This window comes from Oryzias melastigma, linkage group LG4 (genome assembly GCF_002922805.2).
Source record: "Oryzias melastigma strain HK-1 linkage group LG4, ASM292280v2, whole genome shotgun sequence".
Taxonomy (NCBI): Eukaryota; Metazoa; Chordata; class Actinopteri; order Beloniformes; family Adrianichthyidae; genus Oryzias; species Oryzias melastigma.
The window spans coordinates 29448969-29467662 of record NC_050515.1 but is presented as its reverse complement, the minus strand read 5'-3'; the positions used below and the strand labels follow the sequence as shown (position 1 = coordinate 29467662).

The window sequence follows — 18694 nt, the reverse complement described above, 5'->3', positions numbered from 1 at the left end:
ACAGAACTTCCTCCAAAATCCTGATTCTTTCTCCTTCCAGTTCACCAAAGACTCTTTTAGCTAATTCTCCAATGGATACCATGGATTCCTTCACAATCCATGGATACAATAATAATACCAGTGGAAATTACAATGATTACTCTGCAGTTGCAGAATCCTAATCCCAGACACTGGTGGTGTGTGATTGTTCTCCGAGCAGATCCACTGAACACCAACAATTCTCAACAACAACAATGCATTTTTTCTAAACAGTAGAGAGTCCTTGTTTCATTCTTAGAAACTGTAGCAAAAACACGAGCTGTGACAAATACAGGGGCAGATCTCAGCTCCACGCATGTGTGAAAACCTCCTTTGCTGGAAAAGAACAGCAGAGGAAGTTTGGTTTGGCACAGCAGGGGAGCTCAGTTGACTGTTCCCCCCTGAATCCGCATGGAGCAGTCAGAATGTGTCCGACGTGGGGAGAAACTGGACGGGCCGTTGGGGCAGAGCGCTGAGGTCACGGACAGTCAGGGGGGGGGGCAGAGGGCCGGATCAACAGAGCAATGTGTCTGAGGTGTGACCTCACAGATCCAAACGGGCCGGGGTGGACGTGGTATGATGGTTGCCCGGTGTAAACAACCAATGCTAACAACATCATTGAACATTAATTATCCAATATGTTTCCATTCTGATTTCAACATCTGGAAATACTTAAACGTGAGCATTTATTCCTGTTTTTAGACTGCTTGATAAGGAAATGGAAGGAAAGGACTTGAATTTGAAGCTTCCATGACCCACAGTCCCACATGTGTCACAGAGTAAAAGGGTTCAGGGGTCATGGGGGGTGAGACGGGGCATTGGTTGGCCTTTCCAGACCTACATTTTTGTAATGGGGCAGCTTCGTGCTCCAGTAGTGTGTGAATGCTTTGTAAGAATTTTCAGCCCCATTGAAACAATTGCCATTTTTTTAATTTCAGCAATTTATGCAATTAAAAACATTCAGTATGTTTAGGAAATTCATACTTGTACTTTTGGTATTGTTAGATTTTACGCAATTCATGAAATTATACACACATTTTTTTTCCAGTTTTTTACAATTTTAAACAATTTGTGATTTTTTTAAAAAACAATTAAACACCTTTTAAACAATATTGGTATCAAACATTCAGTGTGTAAAGGACATTAATGTCACAGAGGTTTTTAAGGCTCATTTTGAGTTAATGGTTCAGCAACATGCTAACAGTTTTGGTTAATTTAGCATCTAATGAGGTTTTTTGGGCTAATTCTGAGTTAACCGAGTAATGTGGTAGTTTTTTTGAGGGCTAATTTGGCACCAATTAGGTTTTTTGGGGCTAATTCTAAGACTAAGCTAATTTTTTTTAGCGATGTGTGAGCTTTCTTTTTTTAAAACAAATTTGTCATATACTGAGGATTTTTGAGCCAATTAGGAATTAAGCTTGCATTTTAGCGATGGGTTAACTTTTGTGGCTATTTTGGCATCTACTGGGGTTTTTAAGGCTAATTTTGAGTAGAGCTTGTATTTTAACATTGTGTTAGCTTTTTGGGTAATTGGAATCGACTGATGTTTTTCGGGCTAATTTTGAGTTAAGTTAGTATTTTAGCAACATGCTAGTTTTCGTTGGCTATTTTGGCATATACTGAGGCTTCTAAGGCTAATTTTGAGTTAAGTTAGTATTTTAGGAGTGTGCTCACTTCTTGTTGGTAATTTGACATCTACCGAGGTTTTTAGCAAATTGTAAGTTCATGCCTTTTATTCATTTTTACATTTTTTTGATTTTTCAAGACATTTTTAACTTTTTTGTGCACATTTTGCCATTTCGGCAACATTTAAATCATTTAGCAACTTTAGCATTGTGTAAATAGCTTTAGCATTTTCAGCCAATCCCTTCAGCTCAGTAAATTTCTTCAGAATCTTCAGCAAAAATTTTCAGCATATTCAGCGACCACATTCAGCATTAAAACATTCACAGTAGCATTATTGCAGCCAATGCCACTTTTCTAGTTTCTATTCTGGAACTCTTTTGCTGGGAATATTGAAAATGTTGTTTGGTTTATGCACTTAGACTCAAGCAATTCTTGAACTAAAACTTTTCTCTGGTTTGAGAAAAGCCGAATTAAAATCAGTATTGGAGGGAGGAAGCAAATGTCTAGCTTAGGAAAACATCACCTCTCCTCGTCAAAACCTGAGGTTTCACAGCAACGAACTTGTCCGATTCTTTGACGAGACCCGAGAAAGTGAGCACAGTCTGTGCTCTGTGCTCTCGGCCTGAAACAGAGTTTCAGCTGAAGCAATCATGTGTCTGCAAATCCTACAAACAGCTTCTGTAAAAAAAAAAGAAAACTTCTCTGGACACCCCAATCCCACTTCGTCCATGAAAAGCTGAGAAATGGCACAATTCTGAAAAAGTGATGCTGAGTGGCCACGTGTACCCCACTCATGTGTACTTTACACAACAAACTTTATCCGATACTGTGTTAACCCTTTAACACCCGAGGCGCCGCTGGTGACGCCTAAAAACTAAATCTTTAACATACTGTAACTTTTCAACTGTTACCAGGATAATTCTAGTAGATTGTGAAGGAGAAAAGCGGCTCAATGAGTCGCTTTTTAAAATCCTGCGCTTTTAAAATACCACATTTAAAATACTGCACTGTGCATGGGACCAAACAGCATCTATCTGCAGTGTATTTTAAGATTTGAAGTCAATCTTAACAAACTCCACGAGCAGTCAAAGGCTGTTCCCAAATGTCCTGCTGTTCTATTAAAGAGGATGGTTTTTAAATACTTGCAGATGTAGAGTCTCTTTGTTGATGTTTAACCCCACACATGCATGTGCAAAGCACACTTGCATGAAATGTTGCAGAATTATCCACGTTGCTTTTTAACACTTACCTTATAGCTTTCCCTGCGGAAAATCTTCATAAAAGTGGGACTTGATTTAGCTCAGTTTCAGGCTATTCTTTGATAATGGTATATTTCAGTGGTCCCCAACCAGCACTGGCCGCGGCGCAGGGGTTGGACTAACTTAGATTATTTCCATTTTGCTTATTTTCTGATCCTGAAGGTTTTTTTTTGAAAGACTTCCTGATTCTGTTCACAACATCTGTCTGGGTCATGTGACTTAAGCATGTTACTGGATGGCTAACTAGATTGCTAAGCTAGTAGCTCAAAGCTAAATAACAAAAAAACAATAAAACATATCTGGAAAGTTTCTTTGGTTAGAAAAGAGTCAGTGAGGAAACCGAAGTAGAGTCTTTGACTTCAGAGAACAATAAAGCTGCTGTTTAGGGACAAAACTGGAGTTTTTCTGGACATACAGATTTAGTGAGGTACTTCTCATGTAGCAGAAGCGGCTTTATACTAGTTTCAAACTGAACGCGGAAGCGGCGTGAAGTGGCGCCATGCGGAATGGGTACGGCCTCTGTTCTCGCCTGCAATTTACACCAGACGCACATTTTTCACGACAGTCGAAAGGGATCTTCTGATAGAGCTTTTCTTTGTTTTTGCCATCATGGTATAACTAAAAATATGACCCCATGTTTCTGCAAAGAAGAGGCAAGTAGTTAGTAGACCTACACTTCTTTAATTATCTGTTGTTGGGACTCACAGAGAGAAGTGTGTTGTGATTGTGTGTTTATTTTCATCTCTACAGTCTGTTTAGAAACAAAAACATGATCACATTTGTCAATCGCGGTGTTTTAGTGTGGAAAAAAGGTTATATTTTGAAAATAAACTGGATTTTCTCATGTATCTTGATGTAACTTCCTGTCAGAATTGACGGAGATCGCTCGTGGATGGCGCACAAAATAGACCAGACGCCAAAATTATCCGCTGCACGGCGCGAGCCTTAGATGGAGGACCGCGGCGCTCTGCGGCTGGTGTGAACCAGGTGTAATACACAGCAAAAGACTCTCGACTGTTTCACACATGCAGATGATAAAGTCACTGACTTTACGTGGATTCACGCTTATATTTTATTTAGAATATACCAGTTTTATGACGGTTGTGTCATTTCTTTATTTTTTGGGTTTATGTATCCATCACACCTTAAAAGTCGGATGTAGCTGAAGCTAAAGTCTGGTTGTTAGCATCCACTTTTATCACAAAGATCAAACATTTGACAGAGAATGAAGATTCAATCAAATAAAGTTGCTGATTTGTGGAAACTTGTAAAAGGAACATTTGAGGATATTTTTCTACAGAAAGGCTGGATTAGCATCCGTTCAGAAACTTTAGCTCAGAAAATGTTCCTTTGTGTTGAAAAAAAAATATCCAACGAATGAGGATTTATGTAAAGACAATATATGATCAACCTGTTTGCCCTGAAAGATAATCTGAGCCTGGATTGAGAGTTAAAAGAACATTTTATGTTCCTTTTATGGAATTTTTTCAAATCAGAAACTACATCTACAAATCAACAACTTTGTTTCATCGAATCTTCATCATCTGGTTAAAAAATATCTACTGATATTTTTAGACTTTTATAAACAAAACTTATTGTAGTAGCATTTTATTTTGAAAATAGATTTTCATAAACCAGAAGCTGAAAAAATACTCATTTGAACCGGTCTGTGAAAATATTGTCCAATTTAAACCGGTCTGTGGCCTGACAAAGGTTGTAGACCGCTGGTCTATTTTTAATAAGGAGGACATGGATGAAGATGGGAGACATCACCAACACAAACTGCTGGATACAACCCTGAGAAGGGAACCGCCTGCACCTTTGGATGCAGAACAAATCTGGAGGAGACTCAGAATAAAAAGACTGTTAACCCTTTAACACCTGAGGCGTCCTTGGTGACGCTTAAACACAAAGTCTTTCACATACTGTAACTTTTCAACCATTAACATGATAATTCCAGCAGATTCTGACGGAGAAAAGCGAACCAAAAAATGACATTAAATCAAAGAACATAAACACTGGAGCTGAAAGGGTTAACTTGAGAAAATGATGCATTTTGCTCCACAGGTTTGGATGAAAAGCATCAGTTGTGACAGCAGCTCCTGACACAAGTCACTGACTTAAACTCACGCTGCAGGACTCGGGGAGATATGACCTGCTCAGACGTCTCCCTGCTGCCTTCCTACATTACAGCAAGTGTTAAAGTGCTTCACATTTCAACTGATTGTCACATTCGGTTTAACAGAATATCACATCATTTCCAGCTGAAGAAAAAGGAATGTGCGGCATCTCACTTTTCATGTCCACCAACTCCAGACCGCGGTTGAGTCGAGCTGCCAGATACTCATCTTATCTTGTATAGTAAGTGGGCATCTGTATATTTAAGGGGGAAAAGAGACTATTTGCAGGAGCTGTGAGATTCACACAGCAGCACGTAATCAGATAGAAATGCTGCCTGAACATTCAGCTCCATGCGCTGCAAAGCAGTTGAACCTCGAAAAGCTGCATTACCTGCGATAATGCTAGTGTGAATGCTATTTGCTGGATGTGTGAAATGCTGAAAAAATGTACTGTTATTGCTGAATGGATTTGCCGAAAATGCTAAAGCTATTTGCATAATGTTAAAGTTGCTAAAGGACTTAAAGTTGCAGAAAGTCCAAAAAGTGCACAAAGAATTTAAAGAATTTCTTAAAGAATAAAAAAAATATATATTTTAATATCAAAGTGTGTAAACACTATGGAGTAAAAAACCTCAGTAGATGCCAAATTAGCTATTTACATTAGCGTGGTGCTAACATATAAGCCGAACTCAAGATAGCCCAGAAAACTCTTGTAGATGAAAAATCAGCCAAAAACATTAGCATGGTGCTAAAATTTTGTATGTTCGAAATAAAGGACTAACTAACTAACTAAAATATTAGCTGAACTCAAACATAGCCCCAAAAAGCCTCAGTAGATGCTAAAGTAGCCAAAAACGTTAGCATTTCGCTAAACTATTGGCTAAACACAAGATTAGCCCAACAAACCTCAGTAGATGCTAAATTAGACGAAAACGTTAACATGTCGTTAAAATATTAGCTAAACTCAAGTTTAGCCTTAAAAACCTCAGTAGCATTAACATCCTTAACATGTTGAACGTTTTGGTACCAAACTTGCATAATTTGCATAAAGTGCACAAATATTTGAAGAATTATGTGAAATAAAATAGCTAAATTTGCGTAAAATTGCAATAATTGCGTAAAATGTCAAAAATTGTGTAAGTAAAAGTAAAAGCATGAATGTCCTGAACATGCTGAATGTTTTTGTTTGCATTAACTGCATACATTGAAAAAAAATCCCAACTATTTTTCCTTTGGCTAAAAAATGACCATAAATTGCATAAAATCTTAAAAACTGTAAAAAATATGAATACCAAAAGTACAAGCATGACTGTCCTGATATCAAGATTGCATAAAGTCTGCTTCAGTTTTTACGAGCCAAAAAGGTTATGGAAGAAAATATAAACTGTAACAATAGTACGAAGAATAAAGAGAACCAGGATGTCAACAGTGAGAATGCTTTCAAGCATTCACACAAATATTTCTCCATTAGGAGACTGACCTCACCCCTACTGGCACAAACGCTGAGATTAGAACGCCGGCCTTTAACCCTGCCCACTGTTGCCATGGCTCCTCAGCCTCCCCTGCCAGAGCATGGAGGGACTCCGGGAGAGGACGGGAAGATTTGCAGAGAAAGTGCGGATGCACGACCGCAACAGGTGGTGTTGATTTGGAGGAGTTCTGGAACTGAACCCAATACATGACAAAGGCAGATCAAAGGGAACCTCGCTTCACTGTGCTGTGCGAAAATCCTTGTCAAGCCATCCTGCTTCCTCCCACGAGCACCGCTTTCCCTCTCCGGAGTGCATACTTTCTCTCAGCTCGAGAAAGAACAACTCACAGATGCTGCAGCAGCAGTAAGAACACAAACTGTCATTTCCTTCAGCGGCGCTCTGCAGCCTCTCCAGAGCAGGGGTCACTGCGGTTCGCCCTCCGCTTTGTTTCTCACCGTCTCCCTGTGAACCTGAACGCCCTGAGGGGGCAGGAAGGGCAGATGTAAGGAGGAGAGGGCGGCATGTGGCTGTGATTGCAGCCACAGAGGAAAACATGAGATTTTCCTGGGCAGTGCTGGAGAGCAGATGAACGCACAGAAACTCTCAGAAGGCAGAGCTGTGTAGCATCTGGCTGAGCTCCAAATCAAATCTCCCCTAGCCCCCTTTCCTGCACAATTCACTCAGTTTCAAACTGCCCACGGCACACATTTATGGTGAAGTACACACATGGAGAAAACCACACTTGTGTACTCACATACAGCCCCGTGTGCCTCTCTCCAAAGAAAGGGAAAGCCACAGAGATCTCCTGGAGCCCGGAGCCGCCGTCGTCCTGAGTGATGGTCTGTGAGTCCCCCGCCTCTGGACCAAAAGGGTAGAAGCCCTCCAGGGGCACAGCAGGGTCCACCTCCGGCAGCATGTCCATGCAGAGCAGGGCTCGCAGCAGCAGCAGCAGCAGCATGGCCTCAGCTGGATGGATGCAGCAGACAGACAGCAAGGTGGGTAGCAGCAAGTGCAGAGCCCAGCAGACACGTGAGTCCTCCTCTGAACGCTCCCCTCCCTGGGGCTGCTCTGCCTCCTCGCAGGTCCTTCAGAAGGGGGCCTGGCTCCTGCTGTCAGACAGGGGAATGCTGCAGATTCTTTGCATTCTGTTTGCTGCTGGACACGGCCGCCCAAATGAGAGGAATGAAAGAGCAGTGATTCAGCGGAGATTTTTTCAAACAATCCAGTGAGCTGGTCCCTGATGGTCAGCTCAGCAATATCCTCAATAAAAGCTCTATTCTGCCTGCCAAAGGACTTCTTTCAGCTTAGGCCCCGCCTCCCCACAGGGATTCACTACCTTGCATAATTAGTTCCCTCCAGCCAATGGCTATGAAGAGGCTGGTAACTGGATAACTGCTGGGCGGCTCTATGATAATCAAAGGGCTTCTTTAAAGTTACAAGATTTTCCCTTTTCAGTAAAGCTCCCTGCATGTGCACTCACCTCCAAGTGCTACCACACCACGTTTGGTAGAAAAAGTCTGGTTTTGAGAGTTCAACAGAAAGGCAAACGACAAAAACAGATCCAATTCTCCATGTTTGCAGTAGTTGCTTTATCGAAGTCGGAGCTGTGATATAGACAGTGAGACAGAGATTTTGATCAATTAAAAAAAATCACAAAAACACAGAAAAGTTTGCAAACTTACATCCATGTTTATTCAAAAAGATGAGAACTTTTCAGAGTCAAACAGAATTCCACTAATGACAAAAAACTGCAAAGCTTTATTGATTCATTCATTCATTGACATCAACAGACAAAACCAAAAATGACATATGTGATTTAAGTTTTAACCCTTTAAGCAGTCTTTATGTTCTTTGATTTAACTGTAACTTTTCATCTGTTAACAGGATAATTCCAGTGGATAGTGAAGGAGAAAAGCTGCTTTTCTCCTTCACTATCCACTGGAATTATCCTGTTAAAGGTTAAAAAGTTACATTATATTAAAGATTTTGTGTTCCACCGTCACCGGAGAAAGAACGATGGCTCACTATCAGACAGCAGGAAAACCTTTCGGCACCAACAAAACCCTCATTGTTTGTTGTTGTTGCGTTTTTCTGCAGATTAGTGTAATCTTGTGTGCACGTGTGTTGGGATTGTGCTCTTATGCCACACAGTGGGTTGTTTGAAAGGCGAGGAGCTCCACTCCTCACTGTCTACCAGACTGCAGCATCTGGTTAAAGCAGGTCTGCCGTCTTCTGGTCTCCTGATCCAGCTGCTCTTTCAGGGTCAGCACCTGTGAAGACACAAGTCAGAAATATTCATCAGAGGACACTTTCTCAGCAGATCGTCCAGAGTGAGGATACCTGCTCCTCCAGACGTCTGACCGTCTGCTGGTGAGCCGCCTCCCGGCCGTCCAGGGCGAACTCTACTCTGAGCTGACTCTCCTTCAGACGGGCCCGCTCCTCCTCCAGCTCCTTGTGATGATAGGCTGTCACCTCCAGGAGGCGCTGGGCGTGGGAGTGCTCCGAGTGGGACAGTTGGGACTGAGAAGGTTATTTAGAAAGGAAAGGAGTAAAATTAATGCTCAAAAAGATGTTGATTTTAATGAATCGAGAGCGTATTTTTCAGAAATAACACTTGAAGGTTTTGTCCTGGTTAATGACACAGCGCTAGGTAGAGTTCCTCCCGGTTAATGCTTTCAGACTAGATCCTCATATCACTGTTACAAACATTCTAGGACTTCTTTGAGTTTGAGCTTTTACATATAGTAAATGACTCTTCAGACGGGTGTCCTCCCCATTGTCTTCAAAACCACAGTGGTGAGGAGGAGTCACTTAGATCAGTGTCCCCATACGGTCCAGGGGCCGGATCCGGCCCCCCAAACACTATCAGAGACCCAGGATTTTTTTTTTTCTCAATCTGCCCGATCGAGACCCACATAGAACGTGATGTCTGAATCCACCTTTCTGCAGTCTGAACTATGATGGAGAGGATTGAGTATTCATTGGCTTAACTTTAAAACATTTTTAGGATTATTTTTTCCGTGAGGATTACATAAATGAACTAGAAAAGTTGCATTACCTGCAATAATGCTAGTGTGAATGCTTTTTGCTGAAAAATAGCCTAAAATTCCTCAATAAACTAACTTAGTCAAAAATAGCCTGTTGCTGAAATAGGAGCTAAACTCAAAATTAGCCTAAAGACCCCAGTAGATAACAAATTAGCCAAAGACGTTAACATGTTGCTAAAATATTAGCTTAACTCCAAATTAGCCTAAAACTGCTCAGTAAAATAAATTGGTCAAAAAGTTAGAATGTTTCTGAAATAGAAATTGTTTTTATATGGTATGGCTCATTAACTCCAGTGATTTCCTCCAACAGATCCTCCACATCAGTGATTGATCGTTCTCAGTGACCAGGGTCTGCAGTGGGATCTCCCAGGTCTGACTACTTGCTTTGATCGAGTGTGGGGGGGTTCTGTGGTAGAGTCCTCTGCATGGGGGGTGTGTCGATGCCTACAGAATCTCCACATTCTCCCTGACTGTCTCTGAGCGTCTGCACCGGTCTTCGTCCAGCAGCTCACCTGCAGAACCTGCAGGACGTCCTGCTTCTCCTCCAGCTGCTGCTCCACACTCTGGACTCTCTGCTCCAACTGGGCTCGGTCTCTGGCAGCAGAGGCTGCCTCCTCCTGCTTCCTCAGCCTCTCCATCTCCACCTGACAACACAGGCAGGCTGGTGTTATGCCGCTGTAGACGCTGTGAGTCTTTGCTGCAATGAATGCAGAACGTTGAATTGAAGCAGTCTCAGAACAATGCGTGAGGGAGAAAGCAGCACGTTGTTCTATAGTTGTCCTGACAAACACTCAGCCGTCCAGCAGACACACAGCTGACTTTAAGACACTGAATTCACTAGTAGGTATTTGGCTACATGTGTCATTCCTTTATTTCAGTTAAACCTGTGTTTGAAAGGACAGCTGTGCAGCACCTTCTCCAGTGTCTTCCTCAGGACAGACTTGTCTTTCCTGAGGCGTGCCAGGTTTTGCTCCATCTCTGCGTTCTCATGTTGAAGCTTTTGCATCGAGGTCTGCAGGAGGCCGAGCTTCTCCTGGAGTTTGGCCTTGTCGTTGAGGAGCTGCTGGGATGTTTGAAGCTCAGCGTCCTGCTGCTGTTTCAGGCTCTGGAAAAGTCAGAGGACCTCCCGTCAAGCAGAGCCTCAACATGTGATTACGGGGTCTTCAGCAGAGACGCTGACCTCCTTCAGGACCTTGTTTCGGTCCTCCAGCTCTGACATCTTCAGCTCCAAGTCTTCCTGTGCTCTTTGAAGGTTCTGCTTCTCCTCTGTGAGTGTATGCTTCAGCTTTTTACTCTCTGACAGAGCCTCCCATGTCTCATCCAGGCGTTCCTGCAGAGACGTGAGGTTTTATTAGGGGAGTTTGTCTCATTATTTCAAAACAAGAAACGCTCAGATGCTCAGATCATTTCCCAAACCTCCGGGACTTCGAGCACTGTGACATCAGATCAGGGGTCTGCAACCTTTGATGCTCAAAGAGCTGCTTGGACCAGTTTCTGACTGCTCAAAACCCATTAAGAGCCTCACAGCTCAACTTCACCGTTTAGAAAACTACTCTTTGAGGCCATTAAGCCATTCGTAGCTGTGGAATATGTTTTTTTAGATTTCCTTTTACTTTGGACAACAGGACATACAAGTTCCTTTCAAAATAAAGTACACCCTGTGTCAAGAAAGATTCACCAGTAGAATTAAAAACTTAAGAAAACCAGGTCAACATGGTATTTCATATTAGGCAGATGCTATTCACACGTTTTTACATGTGACCAAGTACAAAAAGCCCACACATATTTTAGGTTGTTTAAGGCTAAATGTTGTTGGTAGTCTCATGGTATTACCTAACCCTAACCCTTCCTCTGGGTCAGTGCAGCCAAAAAAAAAGGTTCGGGATCGTATTTAGTAAACAACGTGTCACTTTCTTTCTATAATGATAACTTTAGTGAGGCTCCTTCCCTTTTCTCCTTTCACTATTGACTATAAATACAATCCAAATATTCAAAAAAATTCAACTTAATACAAAAATTAAATAAACAGCAATAAACCCCTCTGAAAGCAATAAAAACCTTTAACCATATTTTTTCTCAGTAATCTGATTTGTTAAAACACAAACATAATGAATTAATTAACTTATTAACCAAAGCTGTAAGCCTGTTATTTATTCAAATTGACTGCATTGTTTCTTGAAGCCAAAGAGCCACAGATGTATGGAGCCAAATTGGGTCCAATATTATTTGAAACCCAAACAAAACCACTTGGAAAAAAATTGCCTAAAAAAATGAAAGTGTCTGAAACATTTTGGTATTCTAAAATAAACAACTATTTAACTTCAAATGTTCTCATTTTTTGGGTTTCAAAATTCAAAATTTCAGTTGCAAAACTTTTTTCTAACTCTCTTTTTTCAAATTTGAAAATGTTTGGTTTGATACTGTAATTATCCAAGTTTTTAGAGTCAGTGAATGCACCAGGAGTAAAGTTACCACTCTCATTGATTGGCATTGGTCCTTTCTGTTAGCCCCGCCCCAATGCACCACAACTAGGCCAAAAGTTTTCAAACTGAAATTTTCAGATTCAAAACTGAAAATAGTTTTCAAACCTAAAACAAAGGCAAAAAGTTCCAGACATTATTTTTTTAGCCAAACACCAATATTTTTTTCAAGTTGTTTTATTTGAGTTTCCAATAATATTGGCTCCAATTTAGCTCCATACATGTGCCTCCAGAGCCTCGCGTTGCAGACCCCTGCACGCTGCACTAGATGCTTCTGCAACAAGTGTTCCATATCAGACAACAGTACATTAACATTTGCTCAATAGACCCATCCTTCTCTTTGTTCCGTACGTTCCACCCTCCCGTTTTTGTACCTGCAGCAGCCGTCTGTCCTGTTGGCTGCACACGAGAGCGCGCTGCAGCTCTGTCACCTGCTGCTGCAGTCCTTCAGAGCTGTGCCTCAGCTCACCGAGGCTGGTGGAAAGTTTGTGGGTCTTTTCTCTCAGCTGGCTCTCCTGCTGCTCAGCTCGGGTTAGCATGGTGGCCTGCTTCTCCTCGTTGACCTTAAGAGCAGCGCGGTGATCCTCGCTCTCGCTCAGTTTCCTCCTGGTGTCTGTAAGCCGCTCCTGCAGCGCGGTGGCCTCAGCCTCCAGCTCTGCTGCCCTCAGCTGAGCCCTGTCCAGCTCACCTTCCAGGGTGCGCTGGGAGAGCTCCAAAGATCCGACTCTGCTCTGGGCGGCCTCCAGAGACTCCTTGAGTTTCCTCACTTCTGCATTTGCAGATGATTCTAACCCTTGCGAGACCTTCAATCTGTCCTATGAAGGAAAGCATTCTTTGAAAAACCAGACATGACATTTGTTTTCAACATCTTTGTACTCTTAATACCTGCAGGGATCTGGACTCAGTCTGAGCAGCTTGCAGTCTGACTCTGAGTTGAGCCAGCTCTGCTTCCAGGCCTCTCTTTTCCCTCTCGGACTGATGTGCGAGGTCCTGCTGCCGGGACAGAGACGTCTGTGCCTTCAGCAACTGCTCCGCCGTTTCATCTTGTCCTGTCAGAAAATAGGAATGTAGAAACTAAACTTAAAGTAGGCACAAAGTAGTGATAGGAGCCCATCAGCAAATGAGGAATTAGATCAGGGGTAAACATTTACTGAACACTCTAAAACTACATTTTCAAAACTAACAGTATTATGAATAAAAAAAGGCAGGAATATTATTCCAAAATGATTCAACTTAAACCTTAAATAACTTTCAATATTTTACTCTCCATAAAAATATATTTTGTCAAAATCATACAAGTAAATAAAATAAAATAAAATAAAATGATTTAGTGACCCGGATCCAGCCACAGGTTAGAGTGCCAACCACTGCAGCACAGCGCCGCCACACATTCAAATTCAAAAACAACATTTCATTAAACCACTCATGTTTTCCAAAGTGTTTTAATACAAAGAATCCTATTTGTTGTTAATACAATTAAATACAATCAGATTTAGCGCAGTTGCTGGTTTCCTCAGCTTTGGAGGGAATTTAACCCTCCTGCTCTCTTCTGGGGTCCAGATGATCCCCCCTCATTGATGTGTGATCCTCCCATGACAAAAAGTGGACAGGACTTTATGTCTGCCACAGACACCAGTGAAGAGAAAAAGATCCTTGAAAAAAAGTTCAGTGCGCTGTCTTGTTGGGTCTCGATGACCAAATTTTAATGTGAACATGTCTAGGATAACGCAAGGGATTTAAATAAATAATATAATAAATAATAAATGAAAGTAACTCAGAAACACGTTGATTGTTTGTCCAGAAAATCAGGATTTATTTGGCTAGTTTGATTTTCCAGTGAATTTTCTGAACTTGAATAATAACTGCTTATAAATGATTGACAAATGCAGTATCAGCGGCCTTTACACTCAGAAGAAAAACATAGATGTTTCCTTGTTATCCTCTTCCTGTGTTCTGTGTTGTGTGCCAGTGTTTCAGCAGTGGAGCCACCACCAGTGTGTGAATGCGTGAATGGGTGAATGGGTCTGTGACTTTGGGCCCTCGAGGAGGGTAGGAAGCACTAAACAAGTATAAGCCATTTACCATTTACCATTTCCTCAGGCATGTAATAAATGTTAAACTCAGATGGAAAGAAAATCCAGGAAAATCTCAAAAATTATTTCTTTTCCTCAATAAAAGGATGATAATGAACTATTCATTCATTTATCTTCTAATTGTTTGGTCCCTTTCAGGGTCATGGAGCTGCAGGAGCCTGATCCAGCTACTGATGGATGAAGGCAGGATACACCTGGACAGGTCTCCAGTCTGTCACAAGGTGAAAATGAGCTCAATGTCTTTTGTTGTTGTTGTTTTATTAAGCTTGTTAGTGCAGAAATTAAAGAATGGATTACTAATTAAATCATGCAGATTTTCCTGAGATCTTCCATCCATCCCGACGTGCTCTGAGCCGGCTCATGTTTGCTCTTCATCAGAGGTTTACAGCAGGGGCCTCAAACTGGCGGCCTGCGGGCTATTTGTGGCCCCCAAGACGATATTTTGCGGCCCCCGGTTTAATATGAAAGTTTAACGTTGGTGTGGTGTTTTTCATGAAGGGCACTTTTACAGTGCTCCCCTCCCCCGACCACATTAATGAGTTACTTTTTTTTTTTTTAGAAATTGACTATTTGTAGCCTACGTAATTTTCTAAATACATGCAGCCAGTGCTGTATGGGGTTCCATTTGTGCCAAAAGTATCCCAGCCAGCAAGGCCAAGAGGGCCCCAAATGGTTTAAAAGTGGGCGGAAAATGTGGACCCCAAATGGATTTGTCCACATTGACTACGCTAGCCGGCCGCCCAGTGGAAAACGTAGTGAGCTAGCAAGCTCCGTTGTATCAAGCTAGCAAGTTCCGCTGTACCGAGTTAGCGAGCTCCTCTGTAGCATGCTAGCGTTCTCCGCTGCAGCAAGCTAGCGAGCAAAGCTGTACAATGCTAGCAAATGCCTCTATAGCAAGCACCCAAAGAGTTCCCACTTAAGACAATGTGTGCAAGCACAGGTGGGGCCAGCACAGAAACAAACCCTATCTTTGCCCGCATTTTCTCTCCACTTCTAAACCATATGGGGCCCATCTGGCTTTGCTGACTGGGCTGTTTTTGCATCCATTGTCTATGTGTCTATTGAACATGTGTTCATGTCTAGGTACTACTATCTTCTTCATGGCCACGCTTCTTTGACGATTGCTTTGAATTTGCTTTATGTTTTAAACTTTGTATTTGCTATTGTCGTTGGATCTGGTCGTCACAAAAGTCCTTAGCAACATTTGCTAGCGTCATTAGCTCCTGTCGTTTCACAGGACATGCAGAAGATATTGCTTAGTAGTACATAGACATGAACAAATGTTCAATAAACTTGTTCAGGTGACGTAGACAATGGACCAAAAAAATATTTTTGGCACAAATGGAACCCCATACGGCCTAGCCTCAGCCAGACGCTGCCTTAAGTGATCTCAAGGTCAAATGAGTTTGAGAACCCCGGTTTACAGGCTTCATACCTTTCTCTGATTGCTCCAAGGACCTCTGGAGCTGCAGCAGCTGGGTGGTCAACATCTCCTGGGAGTCTTTTAGCTCCTTCACTTCTCGACTCAGAATGACTCCGTGAGCTTTGGTTTCATCCTCAGAGACAACAGGAGAACTTTTAAACTCAAAGAAAGCGGATTCTGTTTCCAGCTGAGTCATGCTGATACCTTCTCTGTCTGTGCGTCCCTGAGTTCCTGCAGTAGTCCTTGTAGAGCCTTGTCAACATGTTTCACACTCAGATCTTCCTCAGAAGACGAGGTTGATCCCCCAGCTTCATCTTCTCCACCTAGAATGAGACCATCATTCCAGATTTAATATTTTTTTAGGGCAAATAAGATTGTTGATGGTAACATCAGACTCTTACCTGTAGAGCGTGATCTGGATGCAGATTTGCACGACAGCCGTCCATGGTTGACACCAACTGCAGAGCGGAAGGCTGACAGCAGCTCTGCCAGCTGATGCTCTAAGTCCTTGTTTTGGGCATCACTTAAAACCAGCTGCTCCTCCAAGCTCTGGGCCGTGTTTTCACAGAGGCGGAGCTGCACAGAGAGGTCCTTGATTTGAGTCCGGGAAGCCTCCAGCGCAACTTCCAGCTGAGCCGTAGCTTCCCTGCGCAGACTGAGCGTCTGCTGCAGATCCTGCTGCATACGGCAGCTCCACTCCTCGGCTGTCTCCAGCTCCCTCACGCGGCACTGCAGACCTGCTACCTGTTCAAACGGACAGCAGAGTCTGAAGAAGAAGCAGGTTCCACACTCTGACAAGACACAACCCCAAACAACGGATGTCTTAAGAGAGGATTCTGAGGAATTTCTTAATTGCTAACACAATAATTACAATTATTGTGTTAGCAATTGAAAAGTTACGGTGAGTTAAATACATTATTTTGTGTTTAAGCGTCACCAGCAATGCCTCAGGAGGTAAAGGGTTAATTCAGAGACATCCGATAGTGTCTGATAGCGAGAATGCCGAGTCAGCATCTGCTTCTATCTGTTTCTCTCTATTATTAGAGTTTATATTTTTTTCTGCACGTTTTTTGGAGCCTATAAACTCAAGCACACTTTTTCCAATTTAACAAAATGTTCAGCTCATTAAGGACATTATTGCTTGTATTTTTTGGTTTCGCAAATTATACGGTTTTTAAGATATTACCCAATTTATGCTAATTTTTAGCCCTATGTTAAATCTATGGACATTTTTCAAATCCTTTAAAAACTTTATGCACTTTTGCAACTCATGAAATGTTTTTATCAAAACATTCAGCATGTTCAGGACAACAGGACATTCATACTTTTACTTTTACTTAAACAATTTTTGGAAGTTTACGCAATTCTTTAAATTTTACACAAATGTAACAATTTTTTTATTTCACACAATTCTTCAAATATTTGTGCACTTTCTGAAATTATGCAAGTTTGGTATCAAAACGTTTTGCATGTTAAGGATATCAATGCTACTGAGGTTTTTAGGGTTAATCTTGAGTTAAGTTAATATATTAGCACCATGCTAACTTTTTTAGATCATTTTGCCTCTAATGAGGTATTTAAGGCTAATTTGGAGTTCAGCGAATATTGTGGCAACGTGCTAACATTTTTGGATAATTTAGCATTTACTGAGGTTTTTTTTGGCCTATTTTTGAGTTTAGCTAATATTTTAGCACCATGCTAACGTTTTTAGCTTATTTGGCATCTAATTAGGTTTTTTGGGCTACTGTGGAGTTAAGCTAGTATTTTAGCAACATGGTAGCTTTCTTAGTGATTTTGGAATATACTGTGGTTTATAAGGCTAATTCTGAGTTAAGCTAGTATTTTAGCAAATGTGCTGAGTTATTTTTAGATAATTTGATATCAACTGAGGTTTTGAGAAAATTCTAAGTTCATACATTTTATGTATTTCTAAGTTTTAAGGTTTTTTTTTTTTCAAAAAAAATCTTTGTGCACATTCTGCATTTTCTGCAACTTTAAGTCCTTTAACAACTTTAGCATTGAGCTCATAGCTTTAGCATTGTTAGCATATCCATTCAGCAATTACAGTAAATTTCTTCAGCATCTTCAGCGACCACATTCAGGAAAAAGCATTCACAATAACGTTATTAAAGATTAAGATTAAAGGTTAAATAAAGTTTATTGCCATTTGTATATGTTAAAGGAAAAAAGTACATTGGACGTACATTAGACTTTTTCTTTGGCTGCTCTCAAGTCAAGAATGTTACAAGGGCAACAAAAGACAACAAGTTTAAACAATAACCATACATAAAAACACAAAAACGATTTTGAGAAGACAAGAGAATATGAAATATGTGAATATTGCAGAGAGGAATAATGCAGTTCTAGTTTGCATTTGGTTGGAACAGTGATGTAATATCAGATCATCTGAACCTAGAAACACTGTCTTCTACCTCCTTTAGTGCTGCTTCCTTCCCAGCCTCACACTGGTGTAGTCTCTGCTGCAGGGTGAACGCCTCCTGACGGGCCTCCTCCTCCTTCTGCTCCTCACGACAAACCCGGGCCTGTAGCTCCAGCAGCTCCTCCATCTGACGGCTGTTCTCGCCTTCAAGCATCTTTACCTGTTAAAGCCAACATGCCGTAAACTATTATAAGAAAGTCCATCACACTGAAAGCACTGGCCTGAAAACCACCTTCACCTGTCTGTGCAGCTCCTGCAGCAGTCTGCATGACTGCAGGTGGGTCCTCTCCAGCTCGCTCATGCTGCTTCGGAGAGTGGCTGCCTCCTGCTGCGCTGAGTTCTTACATTCTTCCAGAACAAACCACTTCTGTTCCTGCTGATCCAAAGCCTGTTTCAGACTGGATTAGAAAAATATGATTCTGTATTGTAGAGGAAGCTAAACAAAGGGTTTTCAAACACATCTCTGCAGGAAAGCTGGACCTGCTCTTGTCACTCTCTGCTTTCTTGATGAGAGCATGAAGCTGGTGGTTGGAGGCTCGGACGGCTTCCTTCATCCTGGTTTCATTGCTCAGTTGCTTTCTCAGGTCCAGCACCTCCTCTCTTAAATTCTTTTGCTCCTGTGCAGAATCCCGAATCTCTCTGTGAGCCTCAATCAGATCTCTTTGCCCTCTAACCAGATTGTCTTCTGCCTCCTGCAGACGATGACGAAGGGCCAG

General features: G+C 41.8%; 2 protein-coding genes across 16 annotated transcripts in view; both read right to left on the bottom strand.

Annotated features, from left to right (window-relative positions):
* Positions 1-7793, bottom strand: part of sned1 (sushi, nidogen and EGF-like domains 1) — a 41269-nt gene extending 33476 nt beyond the window's left edge. For all 5 annotated transcript variants that reach the window (XR_004947814.1, XM_024259117.2, XM_024259119.2 and 2 more), the window contains exon 1: positions 7250-7793. Coding sequence is in view for 4 of the 5 variants with exons in the window: in XM_024259117.2 (XP_024114885.1) it covers positions 7250-7453 (204 nt within the window). In the remaining variant the exon portion in view is untranslated. The remainder of the gene's footprint in view (positions 1-7249) is intronic.
* A 645-nt stretch (positions 7794-8438) lies between these two features.
* crocc2 (ciliary rootlet coiled-coil, rootletin family member 2) overlaps positions 8439-18694 on the bottom strand; it is a 42110-nt gene continuing 31854 nt past the window's right edge. For 9 of the 11 annotated variants that reach the window (XM_036211701.1, XM_036211704.1, XM_036211705.1 and 6 more), the window contains 13 exons: positions 18459-18694; positions 18217-18376; positions 17971-18138; positions 15940-16282; positions 15743-15861; positions 15551-15671; positions 12908-13071; positions 12397-12837; positions 10723-10872; positions 10456-10647; positions 10055-10186; positions 8836-9015; positions 8439-8765 (listed from right to left, as the gene is read on the bottom strand). The exon at positions 18459-18694 is cut by the window's right edge and continues 1 nt beyond it. In XM_036211701.1, coding sequence (XP_036067594.1) covers positions 8679-8765; positions 8836-9015; positions 10055-10186; positions 10456-10647; positions 10723-10872; positions 12397-12837; positions 12908-13071; positions 15551-15671; positions 15743-15861; positions 15940-16282; positions 17971-18138; positions 18217-18376; positions 18459-18694 — 2493 coding nt within the window. In that variant the 3' untranslated portion in view covers positions 8439-8678. Of the gene's footprint in view, positions 8766-8835; positions 9016-10054; positions 10187-10455; positions 10648-10722; positions 10873-12396; positions 12838-12907; positions 13072-15550; positions 15672-15742; positions 15862-15939; positions 16283-17970; positions 18139-18216; positions 18377-18458 lie in introns of those variants that run through there. The other 2 variants (XM_036211700.1, XM_036211708.1) reach the window with 2 other exon arrangements.